This window comes from Lasioglossum baleicum, chromosome 8 (genome assembly GCF_051020765.1).
Source record: "Lasioglossum baleicum chromosome 8, iyLasBale1, whole genome shotgun sequence".
NCBI classification, from domain to species: Eukaryota; Metazoa; Arthropoda; class Insecta; order Hymenoptera; family Halictidae; genus Lasioglossum; species Lasioglossum baleicum.
Window position 1 is genome coordinate 18,248,696 of NC_134936.1, and position 22,196 is coordinate 18,270,891.

General features: G+C 45.4%; 2 protein-coding genes across 10 annotated transcripts in view; one reads left to right on the plus strand and one right to left on the minus strand.

The window, feature by feature from the left end:
- Window positions 1-7,459, plus strand: part of LOC143211583 (uncharacterized) — a 134,087-nt gene extending 126,628 nt beyond the window's left edge. For both annotated transcript variants that reach the window (XM_076429404.1, XM_076429405.1), the window contains one exon: window positions 984-7,459. In XM_076429404.1, the coding sequence (XP_076285519.1) occupies window positions 984-1,100 (117 nt within the window). In that variant the 3' untranslated portion in view covers window positions 1,101-7,459. The remainder of the gene's footprint in view (window positions 1-983) is intronic.
- LOC143211590 (uncharacterized) overlaps window positions 1-9,390 on the minus strand; it is a 150,377-nt gene extending 140,987 nt beyond the window's left edge. Inside the window, exons 1-5 of one of the 8 annotated variants that reach the window (XR_013009484.1) lie at window positions 9,236-9,376; window positions 8,798-9,115; window positions 8,599-8,686; window positions 8,307-8,440; window positions 8,097-8,137 (exon numbers count right to left, since the gene is read on the minus strand). Coding sequence is in view for 3 of the 8 variants with exons in the window: in XM_076429416.1 (XP_076285531.1) it covers window positions 8,097-8,137; window positions 8,307-8,308 (43 nt within the window). In the remaining 5 variants the exon portion in view is untranslated. Of the gene's footprint in view, window positions 1-6,994; window positions 8,138-8,306; window positions 8,441-8,598; window positions 8,687-8,797; window positions 9,116-9,235 lie in introns of those variants that run through there. The other 7 variants (XR_013009486.1, XR_013009485.1, XM_076429416.1 and 4 more) reach the window with 7 other exon arrangements.
- Between the last annotated feature and the right edge of the window lie 12,806 nt (window positions 9,391-22,196).

Here is a 22,196-nt window from a genome sequence, read left to right on the forward strand (position 1 = left end):
CTGTGAATCCCCTCCGCAGCCGGGAAACGCGAACGTATAATTGCATCCACTTTGCGGGACCGCTGTAACACGTCGCGCGCAATTACAACGAGCGCGCGCGAATCAGTATATGTAGTAATCTCCGGAACGAACCGTTATAGTTGTGTCTCTGTTTAAGAGGCAATCGACTGACCACTGCTCCGGTTATAACCGCGAACGATCGATCGATCGATCACACACTCTCCCTCTCTCTCTCTTTCTTTCTTTCTTTCTATCTGTATTTTTTGTTCTATTTTTTGTCCGTCGCTTGTCGCGCGTAAATATTCGAGCGAGTGCTGGTTTTATCGAGGACGCATGGTCCGCCGCGGTACTTCCATTTTTGGAACGGTAATGGAACAGAATGAAACACCCCGGGGATGGAAACCCGGTGTCCGAATTTAATTAAAAATTTTATCGCATTGTCGGCGATCTTTGTAATTGCCGCCACGTGGCCACTCGGCTTTGCGTGCGCTGCCGCCTAGACCGGGAATTCGGGCTCCTAATGAAACGATCTAGCCGTTTCGGTGGCACATCGAGGCTACAGATTCGCGGCAAACATGAATATAGAATATACAATTTGTTCCGTAGCTTCGCTTCCTATTATTATAGTTCCCAAGTATAACGTTCCAATGTCCAGCTTTGACGTGCAACCATAAAATGAATCGTACCGTGTGCATCATTACTTACGAGTAGACTGCGAATCTTTATGCATTTATAGAAAAATTGAGAAGATGAAATTCGAAAATTGTTGAAAAATTTTTTAAATTCAACATGTCCATATATGATAAAGGCAAAAATAACGTTTAGTTTAGTTTCTATTTCTTGCAATCGATGCAGACAAGTTTTATTCGGCATAAAGATCCGCAGTTCTAATTATGAGATATTAGACTGCATCTTGTTCGAGGTGTTACAAATAAGACATTCAAGTTTCGAATCATGTATACCGACGTCTCCTCTCTTTCCAGAGCAACTACTTCGACTGCGACGACGACTGTGGGGACGCGAGAACGGAATTGGCTGCGGGCACTCCTATTCTACTGGACCACGCTTTGTCGCATCCGCTGACATGTTCCATACAGTAGCAGCCGACCGTCGCGTAAACATTTCGAAATCGGCCCACTGTTAGCCCGTTCCGCCGCATCCACGAGCCAGTAAGGGGAGGAGAAACCTTTCGAGACGAAGTGGATCAAGAGAGAGAGAGAGAGAGAGAGAGAGAGAAAAGGCGAAAAGGCGAAAGAGAAGTTGTTGTTCGACGCGTGGCGCTTCGATCTCGACGTTGAAACGCTTCAACGAGGATCCACGTTGAACAGTGTCGAAAAGTAAACCTAGTCCACAAAGAGAATCTCTACGATAAAAGAGAAACAGGAGCATCAGCGAGATCACATACACCTCGACGACGAAACGAACGTGAAACGCCGAAGACTTGCATGACGGTCTTGATTCATGCTCCATCGACCACCCTCGAACTTCTTCTTGCGGTCTTGATTAGATTGATTGCGTTTCTCGACAAATATAAGCTCGACCCATGTGTTCAGTTCGACACACGCTGCCGGCACCGCGGAAGCTTCAACATTTTTACCCGATCAACCAATCAATGAGGCAAATTCAATCATTATATTAACCGAGATCTATACGTCCCGGTGACACGTCTTCTCGCCTTTTCCACTGTTCTAGAAACTCTGTCGATCGGTTCACACTCGTCAGGCTATATTGATAAAGTTGAAACAGTGTTATTCTCGACGCGTTTCTCTGTCTCGGAAATGAAATTTTTCGAATTGGTACGTATACAATAATATATGGCTTCTCGGAGGAAGAAGAACTTTCCGCCGGCAGTGTACGCGTAACAAAGTATTTTCTAGAGAGCAGAGACCTCTGTATAAATTCTGTAAAGTATTCTGCGCCTGTGTTGCGTCGACTTTCGACGCACGGTATATCGTATATGTTCGAAAAAGTTTTCTACCTGGATTTTTCGTTCGGTTGCCGTGCATTTTCCGACCATTTCTCGCATGAAACAGTACAATGAATGATTTGCTGTCGACCAGTGTAATCAACGGACAATATCAGCGGTATAAGTGACACTCAATCGTTCGATGTAATTATATTCTACTTGTTCGTACGACGCTGAAACACAATGGCGTACACTTGATCTTTTAAGGATAGATCGCCGCGCCGCGCCGCGAAATCCGCCAACGAATTCAGGAGAGACCGATTCTCTCATGTTTCTACTTCTACACGGTCATCGATAACGCGCTCTAAAAGATTATAATTACATCGTTCGCGAACGCGCGAGACCAGGAAAATAGAATCTCGCCTGGCTCAAGGTATAGAGGACGAATTTGACACACACGCACGCTAAAACGATGACACGCGCCAAATTACGGATTACAATTAGCGGTAACGATTGTTTGCTAGGTGACAGTTGAATGGTTTTGTCGAAACGCGACGATTCTATACTATATATGGTATTATATATACATACCTACACGTGGTTACGTACACGGGATATTTATTACGAGTCGTTTTATTATCAATTCTGTACTATGGTTACCATTATTATCGCTGGACTGCGGGCTTTTGTGCAAATCATTTTCCAAGTCGATCACAAGAAACAGATCGCGCGATCTATTCTAGATGTACAAATTAATTCGTAGCCCCTTCTTCGGAAAGAGATCTCCATCGCTTTTGTCCAGGCTCACGAGTAATCCAATTCGCCAGGAATTAATTTGCACACCTAGCGCTTCTTCTTTCGGTAACACTGTCCACCAGCCAAAAAACGTTCCGATTTTCCCCGTAGGCGCACAGTTTTTCAGAAATTTCAACTTGAAAAAAAAAACATATTTTTCAACTTTAAACAAATATCGTGATGATATTACAAAAGATATCGAATTGTTCTATACGACAAAAGATTCCGTAGACTTTCCCGAACAGAGTGATATCCAATATTAATACATTACGAATGTTTAAACAATCATTAAAGATGGAGAGACACCACCTTTTCTCGCATCAATTTTTGAGGATACTTTTCAGTTTATCCTAGAGCCGACTTTTATCTCGGACCAGAAAGCAAAGTGGCGCTCACCGCTAGCGCGGTCGTTCGACGAGATACCAAAAGAATGATGGGCAGATTCGGAATCAGCGCGAAAAAACAATAAAAATCGCATAGTGAAAATCGGAACGTCGAAAAGAAGTTGAAATTTGTTGGACAGTGTAATTCGAATAAGTCGAAAATAACGTAACGGTATAATATTGTTCAGATGTATTCGCGTTTCTTCCATTTTTGCCATAAAATCCGCAGTCTGTTTACCCTTACTCGATTAAGTATCTAGTAAGGTGTGTTGTCGAACGATTAGGGCTCGCGAGGAACGACAAAACGGAAATGAATAGGCGAACTGCACGGAGAGAGATAGAAATCTATAACGAGAGGAGTGTAATGTTATATAAATATATTATATTTATAATATTTATTATATAATATTAATAATATTTATATTATATTTATAATATATATATATATATATATATATATAGAGAGAGAGAGAGAGAGAGAGAGAGAGAGAGAGAGAGAGAAGCTGTACGTCGATATGTTGAGTATATGTGTGCGATTGAGTTTTGTAAAACCAACCTTGCGTTAAGTGTTCTGGGTTCAGTTAATAACGCGTTGACTGCCGCATCGATTCTCCTGACGGAGGACATCGTTAATTTTAACGAGGTCAGGAAGTTACCTTTTCGAACTTCGCGGCTCGGTTAACAGGATTAAGCGTTCTTTGGTGCTGTGCGCCATTCGAGCATTGTGTTGCCTTTGAAAAAGCTCGACAAAGTCGCAACACTTCCTCCGTGTCGATCTTTATACCGTTTCTTTCACAGCTGTTGCAAAACATCGTGTCGCGTAGTTAGCATGTTAACTTTGTTATACAATTAACTCGACAGAACTAACCTAACGGAACACTCTGAAAAATCTGATTTCTGTCTCGTGATAATGTTACGAGGTTGAAACTATTTTTAACTATTAACGTAAAGCCATTCAGTTTTAACGGAAAAAGTCGCTCATGACGACTTTCCACGGATTCGCTCGAGCAAAAATTACTTCCGTTCTTCGCAGCCTTTCCCCGGACATGAAATAATCCTCGACTTTAACCAAGTGCTAAATCCAATTAAGAGAACATTAATCGATTGCTCAAATACTCCGTGTTGCGCCCGCTTTCGCGCAGCGTTCCTCTTTTGAGACTGTCAGAGTGATCGAAGAAATGGAAAAGATAATTTCATTTGATCCTCCATCTGTCTTTAATTACTTGTAATACAATCTACAGTGTTTCATGGAGGAAGCACATTGAAAACCGATTGCTCATAGTTCTCTCGATTTCCCCTCCATCATCCTCCAAGGGCGTGGTCAAAACGACGATGGGATAAGCGATCTTGAACAAAATGAATCCTAGTTGAACTGTAGTTGAACTGGAAGGATTTTTCGAGAGTTCTCTTCGATTAGATATACCTGGAATATACCTGTGCCAATCGTAGAGATATTATACGAGTGCGACAGTCAACGCCGGTGAACATAAATGATAACTATGTATAAACGACGACGTAACGATAAACGAAGCTAGGCCTGAGTTACATAGGATCGTGGGTGGATTGAAACGCGCGACGGAAGCGAGAACGAACGAGCGAAAGGGCCGAGAGAGAAAGTGGAATGATGAAACGTGTCTGTGGATGACTATGGGGGTGTAGCGTTATGGTGTTGATCCGTGTTAAAAGAGGGAGGAGACTCGCGTTCATGGATGCAAGTGCCAAACTAAAGTTTAACCGTGCGAGGCTCGTAAAGCTTAGTTGATTAACGAATCGCAGACAAGCTACAGACCAAAGATGCAATCTAATCGATACGCATACATAACATTTTTGGGAAGAAAGACAACAAACGCTTGTAGACGCATCTTTAACGCTAGGTTTACGAGACCCGTCAAAATGACGGGTTCTAAAAGATGCTTCCCCGAGGAATTATTTACCAAATTGATTTCTCTCTCGGTATGTATTATAATTATTAGAAAAATGGCCAAAAATTTGGATAAACACATTCTTGTTACGTTTAATAAAATAGCTACTGTGAAACAGTTATTCCTGGAGCTCCGTAAACCTAGTGTTAATCATCTAGATTTGTTTTCCAGCGTAACGAATTGGAGATGGATATTTTTGTAAAATCCTCGAAATCCGATTTATCGCGAACGAAGCGCGATCAATGATCTTTGGTTCACGTGGATCTCGTCTGCGAGATCGTCTCCTTGGAATATCTAGATTACAATACCGATGGCGATACGGCAGAGGATCCAGTTAGTTTTGTTAATCTTTTTAATCTTGTTACACGAACACGTTACTGTCTATCGTGACATACCTTGTTGCTAAGCTCGGCATGCGTCATCCAAGAATCGATCGAGATCCGTGTCGATCGATCCGGTGAATGGGACATTAACGTGCATCAGACGAATCCCCAGGCGTTCCGTTCCGATCGAGTTTTATACGTCTACGGGGCGACGAATCCAAAGCTTTTTTATCCTTCGATCGTGTTACGGTGTGTATGGTGTATACCGTATACAATGTATACATACGCGTGCAGGACAAAATCGATGCACACAAGCACGCGCACGAAAGAGAGCGCGAAGGACGCAATGCTCTTTGATTCTTACCGCTCGGTGCTGTCTGACATCTGACATCGTCTCGAGAATGTGCCAACTTGTACATATGTACCATCAATAGACTCCGGATTTTAAAACAGTGAAAATATGAAAAGACTTTAAGAGTATTAATATACATTATTTTCACCGCATTAAAAATATTAATCAAGAATAGAAATCTATATTTAGCTCCTGTGTGTGTCTTGCAATTGATGCGCAAACTTTTTATCTCGCATAAACATCCGGAGTCTATCGATCACAATTCTGTCGATTTCCCCATCGAACATTCTGTTTTCTCAACTCTGCGGCCTCTGAGCAATTAGTATCGTTCCTTGTAGAAAAGTCCCTAGCGATAAGGGTGGAAACTTCCCCTAAAGTTATTTCTCCTTATTGTAATTGGTAACACGATCGATGCACTGTGGATTCGATGAAACAGAATTGTAGATGAATTTAAGAATGTTATTATTAGATTGTGGATTTGATGCATCTACAATAATAATCAAAATGAACAGATGAAATATAAAATTCCCAAAATGTTAGAAGAATTCAAGTACATTGTTGCATTGTTTCCTTAAAGAAAAGATCCGCAGTCTAGTCGTCGTTATATTCTCTACAATTTAGTCAATTTACCAAGGGACGAAATCAATTTTTATTCAACTCTTAGCACTTGCAGAGTGCGCATAGAATATTTTTATTTTTATTTTTATTTGGCAAAAAGCTCTCCACAGTGTAAGGATTAGGAAAATTGTCGACAGCGCCGAGGCTTGGGCTCATTCGCAACGTTACTTTTTGTACAACGAGGCAAGTAATTGTACTCCCGAACGTGACGAATCGACGCACTGTGCATTACGGTTCCGATACCAGAGGATTTCTATTTATAAAACCAAATAACAAAAGCGAGCGACAGATAGACAATGAACCGCGCGCGCGCGAAGAGTTTCAAAATAAAGAGGTATAATGCATCGTGTCGATTCGTGACATATCTAGGGACTTTAATTTACGAAATATCGCTGCCAATTTTTCTTCGACATTCTGATTAGACGAGAATGTCGGTAGAACGAGTTATCGTTCAAGATCGATAGGCGTCCGACGCGAGGATATTGATACCTACAGGATGGTTTTTCTCATTGTAAAACGTTCACTCGTCTGCTTGACAGGAAAGACAACCGTAGCGACGTGTTTGTATAATCAGAGCATTATTACCGATGTTATTACGTGTAGATAGACAAACGGAAGTAAGCGATCTTTAATCTGTTAGCGAAGGAGCGGAAGAGAGTCAACGAGAAATGTGACAGACTGATCGGCGATTAGCGGTTTTCCGTTTTCTCGCACGGTGCGGTGTCTGTATGCGTTCGTTTTTTCGTGCCAATTTCTATTGTTCGACTGCAGAGTCAAAGTCTGATTAACAGGTAATTTTTTCAATGTTATCGTTGAACAGTCTGCACACCCCTTCGACACCTTGTTGCAACGTTTAGGTAGCATTTCCTCCGACTCTCTTGTGCTTCGACAAAGTCAAAGCGGCCAATCGATTTTCTAGGGCGATCGTTGCATCGAATTGGCTTTCTCTCATCGACGAAAGTAAACGCGCAATTAATTCAAATACCTTTTTCCCGGAGGTTCGAGAAACGCGTTATACCCCTTCGATGGGGCTGGGCGTAATGGTAAACACGTGGCTTCTAATCATTTTATAGTAATTAAATCGTAAGCATGCCGAGGAGAATGATTCTCACAGCGGCGTACTCTTCGATATGACTACCATTAAAATACGATACAATATACTGCGAGGTCGTTTTATATTATTGTAGAACCTGTCCCACATTTCATCCATTTTATCCAATCATAATCGAACGAACGATTACCTCGAAATTTCGAATATTGAAAATAAAATTAACTTGTTCGTACAGTGTGTGGAACCTTGAATACACAAATTCTAATTTCACAGATTTTATGTATTCGTTACTTGGGAAAGCTTCAAGAATGAAGAATTACAAATCCAATTTGAAAGGGTCGATGGTTATGCTAATATAATGGAAATTGATATAATCACGATTTCTACGTTCAAACTGTTAGATAAATGCCATAAATGTCATCCGTGGAAAAACACTGTACCTTCTCTCTTAGCTAATATTGACAAAATAACGTAGGATAGCGCTACTGTTTCTTTCTGATTGCGAGAAGACGCATCTGTCGGTAAATGTAAATGCGTTGCCACATTTATTTATTACTTATACATACGACACTGACCAGATATACCGTTATCGCACAGACGAGGTATAACACTAGTCCAATCACCCAAAGTATTTTTCTATCTCACGCTCGTAAAAGTCATTCCTAGGGTACAACATTCGCGAGAATTTAAAAGGAATTTCTGGATCTTGGAATGATTTTTCCAAAGAATTTTTTATATTCACTCACTACTTGTTGGGCAGGGGGGGGTGAGAAGCTGCGTTAGAGTCCTGAAATCAAAAAATAAAACAAAAGATATTAAAATCGATTCGTTGAATTCCATTGGGATATGAAAAGATTTTAATTTACATACTACTATACAATTTTTTATTAATACTTTGAAAGGAAAATGTGTTCAATAATAAAGATTAATTATTAAGATATCTTATCGGTACTTACATGCTCTCCCCCTTGAAGAAAGCACGACACGTTGCTCTCGGTCTCAGCTAACGATGTTGTCTTTGGTCTTCAAGGAAGGTAACCTCGGAGACATCCAGGTTGGCAGCTTCGAACTATTCGGTACCCTTAGGGCTCTGTAACGGAAAGAACAAATTCATTTAATCTTAATCGATCGACCGTCGAAGAATAAATCCGATTTAATAGGAAATAAATATTTAATAATTGTTCATTAATGGTTTGGGAAGAAGATATTCATTAATACAGTTTAATTGGAAAGATATTTGATACTCGCACTCATGTTCTTTCCCGAGGCACTGCGTCTCGATTTCGATCGTCGAATATATCGATCTCGGCTACTTTGGAACTTCTTTGGAACGATTCTGTAACGGAAAGAACATATATTCAATTTGAATTGAATATTCAATAATTTCAATTGAAATAATTCAATTTGGATAGAGAATCAAAAGTAATTTCAACAGTAAATAAATAACCTCGATGTCTATCTCGCACGACACGAATTCAAATAAAAATGATCGTCGCGACACAAGAATAAACCCGAATTAATAGAAAATTAATAATTCAAATTGATTATTTATTAATTTTTCATGAATGATACGAATAACGATGTTCGATAACATAGTATAATTGGAAATATAATTTGTACTCGCGCTCGCGTCCTGTCGATCCTGCTTCAACCATGCTTCGACAAAGAACGCCATGAAGCTCTTTCGATTATCGAAAGCAACGTCAAGTATCGATCTGGGCAATGAATATGGTCCTTCGATCGATTGATTTTTTTCCCGCGGAATCTGTAACGGAAAGAGCAAATTCATTAATTACAATTGACAAACAGTCGGAAACTAAATCAGAATTAACTATAAATAGACAATTGAATTTGAATAGAAAGTCATAACGGAAATTAAACTAACTCGATTTCTGACTGGAAATTTCGTGGCCCTCTATGGAGGAACGCTCGAATTAAAATGGAACTATCGGTAACGTAGAGTGCACTTTTTATGACTTTTTTTTTTACCACCGATTGAAATCCCGTTCCGACGTTCCGAGGTCACCGACGAGATACTATTAAAGACTGCCAGCTCCTGTGCTATTCAGCGAGCCCGGTAACCGGGCGCGAGTGGGCGCGGGGATAACGTGAAAGTCTGATATACCACATCGCTAAAAGTTCTAAATAGTGCCAAAATAGTGCCAAAACATCGTCTGAAATATGGCGGAGAATGTAACATTTAATAATAATCGATATGGTTTCGTGATAATTCGCATTCTCACCGATGCATCGCGACGAGAATCTCCTCAGTGGTCTTCTTTACCGACAAAATGCCGTCATTGGCTTTCGCTGTTTCTCTGGATGGAGCCAGAATATATCCTAGAGGGCGTAACATAAGGCTGGCAGTGACCGCGTGCCACCGACACCGACCAGATGCCAGATACTATTAAAGACTGCTAGCATTATGGAAGATCGTATCACTCGGATACACTCGAATATAGAATGATATAGACGAGATGCTATATCTCGTCGATGGCACAGGCGCTGGATGTTTTTTACAGACGAGATATTCTCTACCGTCGGGAACAAAGAATTTTTGCTTGCCAACGTCGGAACTATATTTCAGCTGGAAGATGGGGTGCTGTATACATGGTCACCGACGAGATACTATTAAAGACTGCCAGCCCCTGTGCTATTCCGCGAGTCCGGTAACCGGGCGCAACGGGCGCGGGGATAACGTGAAAGTTACAGTGATCTGATATACCACGTCGCTAAAAATTCGAAATAGTGCCACAATAATGCCAAAACATCGTCTGAAATATGGCGGAGAATGTAACATTTAATAATAATCGATATAGTTTCGTGATAATTCGCATTCTCGCCGATGCATCGCGACGAGAATCTCCTCAGTGGTCTTCTTCACCGACAAAATGCCGTCGTTGGCCTTCTGTTTCTCTGGATGGAGCCAGAATATATCCTAGAGGGCGTAAGAAACACCGAAAAATTCGGGCTCGCCAACTCCCATAAGGCTGGCAGTCTTTAATAGTATCTCGTCGGTGACATGGTTGAAGCGCATCCCATCTGCAGGCAATTCTGGATCATCTAGAAATGCTATAGCAATTTTCCCAGGTTTTTTCTCGTGTCAGCCTTGAGGGGAAAGATTTATTTATAGTTTGGAAGTTTGATTAGTTTGGTCGGTTTTGTAGAGTTGACGATGTTGAGGGGATTTCGATCGATCGTAGACCTAATGCACCACAGACTGTACACTGTACACTCTGTACACTGTACACCCATAATCCTTCCAGAAGTGTGTACAAGGTTGCCAGGCACGTGGCATTTCCCGTATACTCGCTGCAACCATACAATCAGCCTGTACCGACAACACCCCCAACTGTCGCAGCAAACTCGCTCCTCATGCTTCGAGCGCATTGTTTCGACCAACGTCATCGTCGATTATCGTTACTTTCGAAGCACGACTCCCTTGAAAGTTGTAGATTATAATACGAAGCAACAGTGTTACAATGGATGTAAACTGTGACACCCCGTTTCGTGACTGTTTAATAGCAAATAATATATGTTGACTCTTCGAAAACTTGACAACAGCACGCCTACGAATTCCGAAGAGTTGCCAAGTCATCGACGTTACGAAGAAACCTAGGTGTTTCGTCACGGAGGACATGTTAATGGTCTTGACGGGAGTTAGAAATTTCCCGAAGGGATGTAAGTCTACATTTTCAACGTTTTGCCAACTCGATTTGCCTGAGAAATCTGTTAAGAGGATTCCCAATCATTGAACTGCGCTCTTTCCTGTATCATTGTGTTAATCGCATCGGAGACAACTCGATTTTCAAATGGTATCGTTGTTCGTTCGATTCTCCGTTAACCCTCATCCGTCCCTCGTGTCGATTCGACACATTTTTCCCGAAATAAGTTCTACCGTTCTGTTGTTTGCAAGTAAATTTTCCCGAAACTTGGTGACTTTTATTTTTTTAACGCGAAACACATAACCGAGAAACTTTATCGTCGTTATCACGAGATAATGTGATGTGACTTGTACAGTGGTAGAATGATCGAACAGCCGTACAGGTGGTGCAACAATTTAACCGGAAGGAACGAATGTGCTCGCGCGTTTCCGATGTCGCGAGCTGGCTCTAATCGAGTCCGCGGAAGCTTTGAAACAGCGTTTCTTTCTTTCCTCTAGCCGAAGAGAGAAAGAACTGCAAGGTAGAAGAGAACGAGAGAAAAGACGGCCAATCCAATTCCACGCTCAAACCCGACCATAGCGATGGCGGAGAGGGTGGCGAAAAAACGCAGCCAGAGCACGAGGAGAGAAGCGTAGGTCTCTCGGAGCTTTTTTGCGTTTAATCAAGGATATTCGCGGTCGGCTGACTCGCTATTTTAGTCCACCAAGTGCTAACCGAGGCGCGCAACCACCAGCGACGACCATATCGCGGGAAGTGGATGAAGGAATCTTCGTCCTTTGACCTCGCAGGGACGCTCCTAGTCATCTTTCACGTTCCGCAAACTTTTCCGTGTAACCCTACATCCTCCAAACTATTCTATTCTCCAACCTCCTTCAACACGCTCGCTGAATGCCGTGGCCACGATTTTCTATTTTACCGGAAAATAATTCAATTCGTTTCTCGCGCGTTCGCGACAAAAATCGGTAGGGTAACCGTTTAATATTGTATGTATTAGGTTGTCCGAAAAGTTTCTTTCGGAATGCGTTACTTTAATGTTGTTAAATAAATACAAACAATGCGATAATCTTTATGCCAACGTTGCAGTACTTCCCAACGTGAATTTGCATTACGCGCATCGCGCATGAATCGAAAACCAACTTTTGGGACAACCTAATATTTATTTAACGATATTAAAGGAACACGTTCGCCGGAGAACAGACTGACCAAACGCAGAAAACTCGCGATTCGCGGACAAGTCATTGCTCGAGAGTTTCGAGGAGGACACCCATCCCTGCGTCATCCATTTACGTTGGCAGGACGCGGAGGCGGTAATTCAGCTTCCGGTTTTGTAAATTCAAATGTACACAACGCGCCGGGCTAATGTTTGCAAAAATATGCGCGTGGACGAACGTGAATTGCCTTTCGCCTATTCCGGCCTTTTTCGAAGCAATGACCGAGGGAATAATAAGCCTGCGGGAAAAGAATTCTTCGTGAAATACCCCTAAAACCAGGGGCATTTTTTAATCTTTTATAAGAGAGGTGACCAATTTTGGCGAATCGGCGATTGCTTGCCGGACTCGCGCAGCCATTTTCTCCCAGAAGGAATCATAGATCCTCTTCAGCCGGGAATCGACTCGAGAGGCTGTTCAAGGCCACCCTCTGGCTCCGTAAGTATAGAGGCGGGAGAGAAGACGAAGTGGGTGGTACGGTGTCGGAGGAACGGCCGGGAGATTAGCGTTAATTACAGAGTTGAGCCGTTCCGGGGTTGGGACGGGGCGCGAGGTATTTGTCACTCGGCACTGCTCTCGACTCCCGTTCTTCGTCCTGAATATTAATAACCCCGTGCCGTCCTTCCGCACCCCCGCAGTACCCTCCTCCCTAGCATCTCGTTTCGCGACATCCGATGAATTGCGTGGCAGACAACGCTACTCATTATGCTGACTGCTTGATTTCATCACCGTCACCGACACGAAAAATTAATCGTCCTCTGATCGGCGAGAGAGAGAGGATCCGCCGCACGGTTTCTCGGATGTTCCTGGCCAAGTGGGCTCTCCATCGGCTCATCCTTGTCTATGCTAACGATAAGTCATAATTAGACTAAACTGAATTGATCCGATAGAAAATGTTGCGAGAATTTCACCTGGTGATTCTCGAACGTAGCGAAACTGAACCGTGTGGATTTACCGCAGTAGATAAGCTTTGTCGTTTTCCCGACAAAAGTTTGGAAGGATGTCGCGAAGCGGAGGTTGTCGGGAGCGGAAGCCAAAATTATTGGAATTTCGACACGACGACGACGTCGGGAAACGTCTCCTCGGGAGCACGGCGGAGGGTCGTTCGGGGATGGGCACGCGGTCGGGTAATGGAAGATGTGATAATTTAGTATGCACGGCGGAGTTTATTTGAATTTTATTGGCGGGCTCGCTGTCACGTGGGTCAACGCGTAGGAGTGGTGGTCGTGCCACAAGGGGGTCCCTCTTTCGCTTTATCGGATCGGGGGAGAGACGACGCTCCTCCCGTTTTCTCGTTTCCCCGAGGGGACACTTCCGTCCGACCAATATCGCTTCCTCTCTCTCCTCTTTCGTCCCTCCCTCCATCTTTCCCTCCTTCTCTCTCTCTCTCTCTCTCTCTCTCTCTCTCTCTCTCTCTGTGTGTGTGTGTGTGTGTGTCTCTGCCGTTTCTTTTTCTATTTTTCACCCTCTCCTGGGCCGCTTCCAATATCTTTCCAAGTTCTCCGAGCCGGCCATGAATAAACTATTCCCCGACTTTGAATATCTGAACGTTTTGCGCGGTAATGGGACCGCCATCGAGGGACCAACCGCAGAAAGGACGGGAGAGGATGATATCGATTGATCGACGGCCGCCGTGAACGGGGGTAACGGCGTAGCCGGAGCCACCATCCTTCAATTTTTCGGAAACGATGCGGGGGCGGTCTCGAACGGTGTCTCGAGACCCGCAGTTTTGAATATGGATGCCATCTCTCTTTCGTTCCTGCTGGCTTCTCGCATGTCCCGAAAATAAACATGATTTATTTTAGCCTCCCTCGTTCGATTCATCGACATTATTTCCTCCGAAACATTCTGGGCATGCAAAATGGAACCTGGACTTTTTTTCTTATTGATTCCTCGGAAACCGTTGTCGCGAAAACGGCGCGGCGCGTCGTGAAAAAATCGTGCAGAAGCCAAACCATTGTCGAAACGTTCGGAAAGCTCCGTTTTCATGCAGTTTCGTAACGCGCCGCGACAAGGGAAATACTTTAATGCTGCCGCCGAGCCGGAGACTCTTATCACCTTCCTCCAGAGATATCCCGTTTAATTGATCGCTCGTAGATCATCGGCCTAATCTGCTTTGTCTGGAAACGTAAAGAGACGAACGATGGATTTTGACGACCGACGAAGAGAGTCTTGCTCGTTGATCGTCTCGAGGATGGTTAAAAAGGGTGAACACCCTTTCGGATCGCCTTCGAGTAGTTGTCTAGATATTGGATACCTTGCAGAGTCGTGTCCTGCTGTCGCATTAATCCACCGGTGGATCCTAGCTCTGCGAGAACGGGAATGACTCGACCAAGAGGGTCCGGCACCGTTGATGAAGGGACGAGGACGACGTCAGGTGGCCTTTCCCAGGAACGCCCCAGATTTCAACATTACTCAAACAGGATCAACCTGCCAGGAAAGAGGCCATTGTTCGCCCCCGAGTTTCCTTCCGCTCCGACGGTATACACCGGATCCTCGACGTTCGGCCATTCGGAGACAAGGCATATCATCGCTACTACACTGGAACGTGTCAAATGTCCCGTGCGGTTCAGCCATGGGGGTGGATGCGAAACTGTACCGTTACACCCTCGACGATTCGAGGGAAATTCGCACGATGACGGGGCGATGACGCTCGATTCGGACTACGATTACTAGGAAAAATCCAGACAAAAAAGATTGGCTCTCCCTTGTGCACCCCACAATTGAAAAATGCTTGCAATATTCGGGTTAAAAATCCGAGTGCCGCTGCCACCCCGCTGCGATTGGGAATCAAACGAATCCAGGAAAGTTTTCCGGGTATCGAGCAATGTTCGAATTCGTTCGATTCTTTTTTTCTCGAGCGAGTTTAAACGCGTTAAGTTGCAGGGGAATTATCCAAACGAAGTTGCCGTCGTGTAAAACAATTAGTAGCTTAGCCGTCCCCCTGCTGCCTCTATCAGCTTGTCTACGCCCCGACTATTAGTATAATCGCTGGAGGCTACGACCCTTAGCCACCCCCGGGCGGTTCACTTTAATTCTTAGCAAGTTAGAGTCACCCCCTCCTGTTCGGCTCGGCTCTTTGTTAAGCTCGTTGCTTCTCGATTCGTGTTCCACGCTTGTGTATCTATACATATTCCGTTCCAAAAGACAATTGAAAATGGTGGATCGTTGCGTTTCATCGTTTTCCATCCTTCGAGCGAAAACTATTTCCGCGATGCGAAGAGTGAACAGCGTTGTTTTTCACGAAGGCGATTAGGCGTCGATTGCCTTTCGAAACGCTTCGTCTTTCGACACGTCGAACATTAACGTAACGTTCCGTCCCGTGTCTAATTGATTTTCTTTGCAGAGGAGGGTGCTGCCGCGATATGCTAGGGGGCGAGTTCTCGGGCCTCGATCCACCCCTTTGCATTATGGATGCACCTGATTTCACACTTGTTCGTTCGCACCGGCGCGGCGCGGCGCGGCGCCGCTCGGCGAACAAATGCTATAACGTCTCCATCGATATATAAACGGGCCGCAATTTGCTGGCCCATTGTAAACCGCCCCTCTTCGACTCGATTCATGGCTAATAAATCCTGGCTACGGGATGTACGGTGAATTTATGTTTGCCAAAGTCGTGTCCGTTGCTCTCCTCCACGGAGAGGGCCAGCTGATCCGAAATCTCTCCGTAACCCTGGCGATTCGCAGAATATTTTCACCTTCGGAGTCCTCCGAAATAATTGATGAGATACCAAATAATCTGTAATTTATTTAAATATTAAGGTCGCTCCAACAGCTAGGTTATCAGCGACCACGAAGGGACGATACACTTTATAGCAATGCATTACATACACTACCGGCCAAAAAAGTTTGGAATTACGATTCGATATTTTTCCATGCTTCTTGTAGAAGTTGCCAAAGATCTTACACAGGGTGTATAAACTATACAAGAGCTTTACGGACATAAAAGAATGCTGTGATCTGTTTAGACATAATTAGACATAAGGAAATTTCATTGACATTGGAAGGTTGGACATTCAAGTATGATTGTTGTACGCGTATTAAAGGGGTGATGGGTTCTTTTAAGATTTTATAAATGTGTGTAAAATGTGTGAATGTCCGATGCGGAGGTGTGTGGAAAAAACTCGATGTTTTCTATTTTTGAGTGGTGGACAATTGTTTCTATAAATGCCTTGCCTAATTTTGAATATTTCATTGGGATATTTATATTTGTGTTATCGATTATTCGCGGATTTTCGGGTACAGCGTGCGCAAAGGAGGTATTCCGGGAGGAATCACGGTGCCGGGAATCTGATTTACCAATTACGCAACGTTTCGAATGCATTGTATCGGTCGGACGGCCGAAATTGGCCCTGTAACATGTGCGTAATCCGTGGCACGTGTCCTCAGCGACGGAAAGAACCCGAGGCGCGCGGACCGGGCGTCGTTCAACGCCCCTCGAATCACCCGACGTCTTTTCTGTACCCGCAAAACCCACTTGAACCGGAGCGGTAGCGGCAGCGGCGCACGGTCCATGCCACTCGTTCGTTACTCGTCATTCAATACCAATTTGTCCATTTACCGAGATTAGAAAGCGACTTGAAAGCGATGCTAATTCGTGCCCGCACTCTCTCTCTCTCTCTCTCTCTCTCTCTCTCTCTCCCTCTCCGCTTTCTAATTTGGGATTCACCCTCTTTGACCCGCCACTTATTGTTCTATATTCCCGGCAATATTAGCATAACGAACATCGATCGGTTCGTTCCAATCACTTATACCTCATTTCTTAAAATACAGTCGACGAGTCAGTCGACGATCCGGCTAATCAACGATTTGACGCCAAGTCAAATATCTGGGGTGAATGTTTCTCGATATCTTCGATGTTACGGTGAAATGATTTTTCACAAGAAAATAGTCGATGGTCTGCTGTGCAAACACCTTCCATTATTTCAATCTCATAATAATTAAGCTGTGCGCGTGGGTAATGTAGGTACAAAGTAGACTGTGGATTTTATGGCAGACGAGTAAAAGAATTTTGAAAAAACATTCGGAGAATATTTCAGCAGTTATTTTCACAAAAAGGATTAAAAGATTCAGGGTTGATAGAACTAGAGAGTGGAGGTTAAAAGTTTCTTTGTTCTTTTATCTACGTTGGTTTTTCCGCCAACAGGTTAACGCGGTTAAGGCAAAACGAACGGAGCGAGCGAAATGGTAAAAAGGGCATCGACAGTCTAACATATGGCTGGCGAAATTGCCGGCAGGGTGGTAGTAACAATATTTACAGAAGGCTCGGCCAACCCCCGGTGTTTTGTTAAGACTGCACACCGCGCGCTGCCGCAGCCCCGGGGGCAAGGGTGTCACTTTACCCCGATAATCCCCCGTAATACTCTTTAGCGATCCACGCCGCGGAGTAATATTAAGTCCCTTACATCCAATTTCTATGGACTTACACCTTGTTCGAGGCGATTAGCATTTTGATTGCGGCTGAGGAGTCTTTCGCTTAGCTCCTCTTCGCTGTGGAGCTTGCTCGTTTCAACCGCGAACCACCCTGAAGAAAAACTTGACACTGTTATTCCCATTGTGTTCGCTGAACGCAAAAGAACTAGCAGAAATTCCTCCAACTGGTCCGGACCAGTAAAACGTGTACTTTCATTGTCTGTATAAAAATGAATAAAAGTTATCTTTTTTAACCGCGTTTCACGGGTAATGCGAATTTGCTTTCACATTTTTCGCGAAAGTTCCAAAATCAAAGTTAGAACCTGGCTGCATCGGACCGCCGGAACCATCATCCGGTGCATTCGGTCGAACGATAAAGCGTATTCTTCCGTGCTCGAGGCGTATGGGATTATAAAGTCGCGCAGGTACAGCAGACTGGCAAGCTATAATATCCGTTCTAATAGAGATACCGGCGCGGGGCGGGCACACAACGATGTTCCCTCTACAATGTACACGAAGTCTCAGCGAGCCTCGGTATCGCGGCGCCATAATGGTAACTCGCGGAGCCACTTTGCCTCCACATCCGCTTCCGCAGACTTAATGCTCGTCGGAGGCTCGAGGGCCGAACTTCCTCGTTCCCTGGGCGTGACGCTTGTTCTCAAACGCTGACAGCTTCGAGCTATCCGGGCAAATTGAATATGTCCTTTCCCTTTCGTACCGTGGTGGAATCCCATTAGAATCGGATGTCTGCGGAATACGTTATACGTATCTCGCGAGGAGAACGAGCGACGCTTGTTTCCAGCGAAAGAAATCAATCCGTGTCCCTGGAGAGGTGACATTTGACACCTCGCCGCGCCGCGCCGCGCCGCGCCGCGCCGCGCCGCGCCGCGCCGGCTTGCTGCCAATGATTGGCTGATTATGATCTCGCTAATCCGGATCGCGCAGTCCGGTGGACCACCCTCGACGTGATTGCCGAGCTCTAAAGCAAACAGTACCGCCCCTCATCTATACATATATGTATATTCTATAGATACGTGTATTCGTGAACGTTGCTCTATGTTCCGGGTTTCACCGTGTCCATCTCTCTTTGCGCGAGCGTTCACGAGCCGCGACCCCAATTTTCGTGCACGCGTGCACACCCCGCGCGTACGACGATTACACGCGATTCCACTGGGCATTCGCCCACGGCACGAATGAAAATCCCAGCCCCGGGTTTCGGCTCTCTCGTGACGGCTCGAAAAACTCGTTCGTTACCAGAGGACGCCCGATGCCGACGCCGACGCCGACAACGGTGCGTGTAGCCCGCGCCGCCCCGCCGCGCCGCGCCGGGGGATGTTTTAAATTATGGTGTGCAATTCCGACGGGCCGAAAGTAATCACCCTTTTCACCCGGCCGCGTTTAAATATTTTCACGTGGCGCAGCGCGAGTGATTTAAAAGTAATCGAAATAATTGATCCCGCACCTTGGTCGAGGAAAGGGTTGGGATTCTAGGTTCGATGGGTTTGGTAGTCGCGCTGACAGAGGCTCCCGGTAATGACCTCCGCCAGTGCAAATGCACCAAAACAACCGACTGTAGAGGGTCCCACGCAGTCGAGGGTTGAAAATCGAATGTGTACACCTATATCGATAAATTTTGAAATGACCCATCGACATAATATAAAATATTATAACTAGTTGAATAACATTTCTAAACAGATCACAGCATTCCTTTATGTCCTATAAAGCTCTTGTATAGTTTAGGTGTATGTACCCTGTGTACATCTTTTGGCAACTTCTACTCGTATAAGAAGCACGGAAAAATATGATTCCAAATTGTGATTTGAAAGTTTTGGCCGTTAGCGTATGTACATCGTACATAATATTAGTGTGTTCTTATTTGATTTTTGGCGGCTTTCTATTATACATATGTGGCCGGGGGTGCTTGTGTTGTTTCGCACGGTAGCGCGTATGGTCTAATGGTCCAAGGCTTAAGGTTTGGAGACTCGGTTCGTCCGTCGGTGTAGGAAAGTCGGCTCGAGATTTGCGCGAAGCGTGAATGGAAGAGGGCGTGGGAAACGGCGAAGTGGCTGCGGACGCGGATAGTGTGGTGACTTGCGACCGGTCCGGTAATTGTCGTAATTGTGCCGAGTGATTCACACATCAGGATCGGCGCGGCCACTCCGCCCGTGCTTGCTTGCGTGCCCGGGGAATCGTCGTCGTCGTTCCGCGCCACGATATTCGCGCACGCATATACGCACACACGCTCGCGCGCAAAAACACGGGCCGGAGCGCGAGCGCATCTGCGCGGGATTTCGGAAACAATTGCCGACAATTCTCGCCACTTGACTCGCGGCCAGCGATTGACGTGAGAATCCGCTTAGACGGCCGTACAAACTCCACTGCGGAGAGTATGAGGTCATCTTCATTAAATCGTTCTCCGCTTAATGACTGATCTAATTTTTTCTTTCTCCCTCTCCTCCACCCCCTCTTTCCCCACCACCTTTTCTAATGGCGTACACGACGAGCCGAGACTCGTGTTCAGAAGATGCACCATGCTCTCACCTTTTTTTTTGCCAACGCACACGATCTTCGAGGAAAGCAGTCGCCTCCTTCTTCCCACGTTCCACCGGGTGGTGGAACAGCCTCTCGCCGTTTAACGATGTCTTAATTATCATTTATGGCGTCGCTTCCTCCCATCAAAGTATCATTATCGGGGAAGCCACGCTCAGGAATTTTTCTAGCTAACTTTTTTGCCGTCCAATCCGCTCCAACGTTGTCAAACGATCGTAAATTCGCTCTTCAATGTCTGCATCTGCTGCGAATGCCATTTTCAGGCTAGCGTCGAGCACTTGTGATACCCGGGAATCTCATAAGATTCAATTCTACACTTGTACGGCCTTCCACGCTTCAACTTCTCTCTATTTTGAAAACAGTTCTTATCGAAATGATCCGTTTTTTTCGTTGCAGGTTCAAGACAGGATTTAAGCCAGTTTTACGGTGCTGCACCAAGTTCACACCTTTAAACGCATCGAAAAGTGGAGCAAGGTATGAACGACGGCAGGACAAATACTCGGTGTCCTGGTCTCCGCAGTATCGATGTTCAGGCAGGTGTGCCAGGGGTTGGTCCCGGTATTGCGGCGTGCCACCGTGAAATACACGCATGGTGCCAGCTCTCGGTGTGGTTCCAGCGAGGATGGCTCGTAAGAGGGTTGATAAGGCTATCGCGCACATCGCCCCGCGCGTTTAGCATACATTTGAATAATGGGCAGGCCGGTAATCCTTTAAACCGTTGGGCCCTCATCCCGTAACTAGGTATCCTTTCATCTCTGGCTTGGAGCTCGTCCGAGGCCAGAGCCATTCTCCTTCACCACCCCCGCGACTCACCCCCTAACAGCCTGATGCTGGTGTGTTGGTGGTGGTAGTGGTGGTGGTATGCTCACTTCCCTCCAGGCTTGACTCTACCCAGGGTTCTCTCGCGCGTCCTCTATTTCTCTCTTTCTCGGCGTTTAAAGATATTTCGTTCGAAATAACAGTCTCGGCTCGACCGAGTGCGCTCTCTCTGCCCTCTCTCTACTTTCCCCCCTACCTCCGTCGTAGCCCTTATACAGCCCGATGGCCGTGGCAAAAAGGGGGTGGCATTTGCAATGCAGAGGTTAAATGGCTGCGGGGGTTGGTACAGGACGGAAACAGGGGCTCCGGGGGTGGCAGCGTTACAGGGAGAAGATAGCACGCAGCCACTGCACAGACTCGATTGGTTTTTTACTTGCCTCTCGAGCTACACTGCTTCCAACCCACCCTCTCTCCCTTTCTCTTTCTCTTTCTCTTTCTCTTTCGGAAAACTCCCTCTCTTCTCGACACGTCAACCTTCTCCCTACCATCCTCTATCCGAGGTTACCTCTTTTTCCACTTCATCGGCCGGGCTTTTCCACTGAAAAAGGGGGAAAACGCCAGGCCACGGAAGAAACCGGTGGGACAGAGAGGATATTACCTGGGGAGGCTGTTGCGGAGGAACCTCGGGGGTGGGCGAGATTAAACATTTATTTAAATGGCAGCCGGTTCGGCGCTCTCGCGACTAGCACGCATACCGTCAACTACCTACACGCATCAAATATATGTTCCTTTCTACCCTTCTTCTCCCTTTCTCTCTTTTCGTCTCTCTTCGGTCTAACACGCGCCGGTGGTTCTCGCGTGGAAAAATACTGTAGGGAGAGAAGGAGAGAGAATCGTGCAGGTGGACGATCACTATACGTGTGCGCGAGAGAGTTCTCGTGGTTGTAGATATTACCGACTACACGCCGGAGAAAGGAGATTAGTCTGGTGGTTTTCAATCCCATTTTCATCGCGTTTCTACTACCCTTGCCGCGGGAGAACGATATCGTTGAAGCTTCATCGAGCCCCCACGATCGTCCGCCTGCTCGCAAATGGTCGGAGAATAAATCAAAGGCGAGAGAGAGAGAGAGAGAGAGAGAGAAAGAAGACACCTTCCCAATCCCCGATGAAAAGTATTTCGCGGTATTGAATGTCGGCTTTTCAATTGCACAGTTGCAAAATCGATCTCGCAACCGTCTCGACCGTGTCGCGA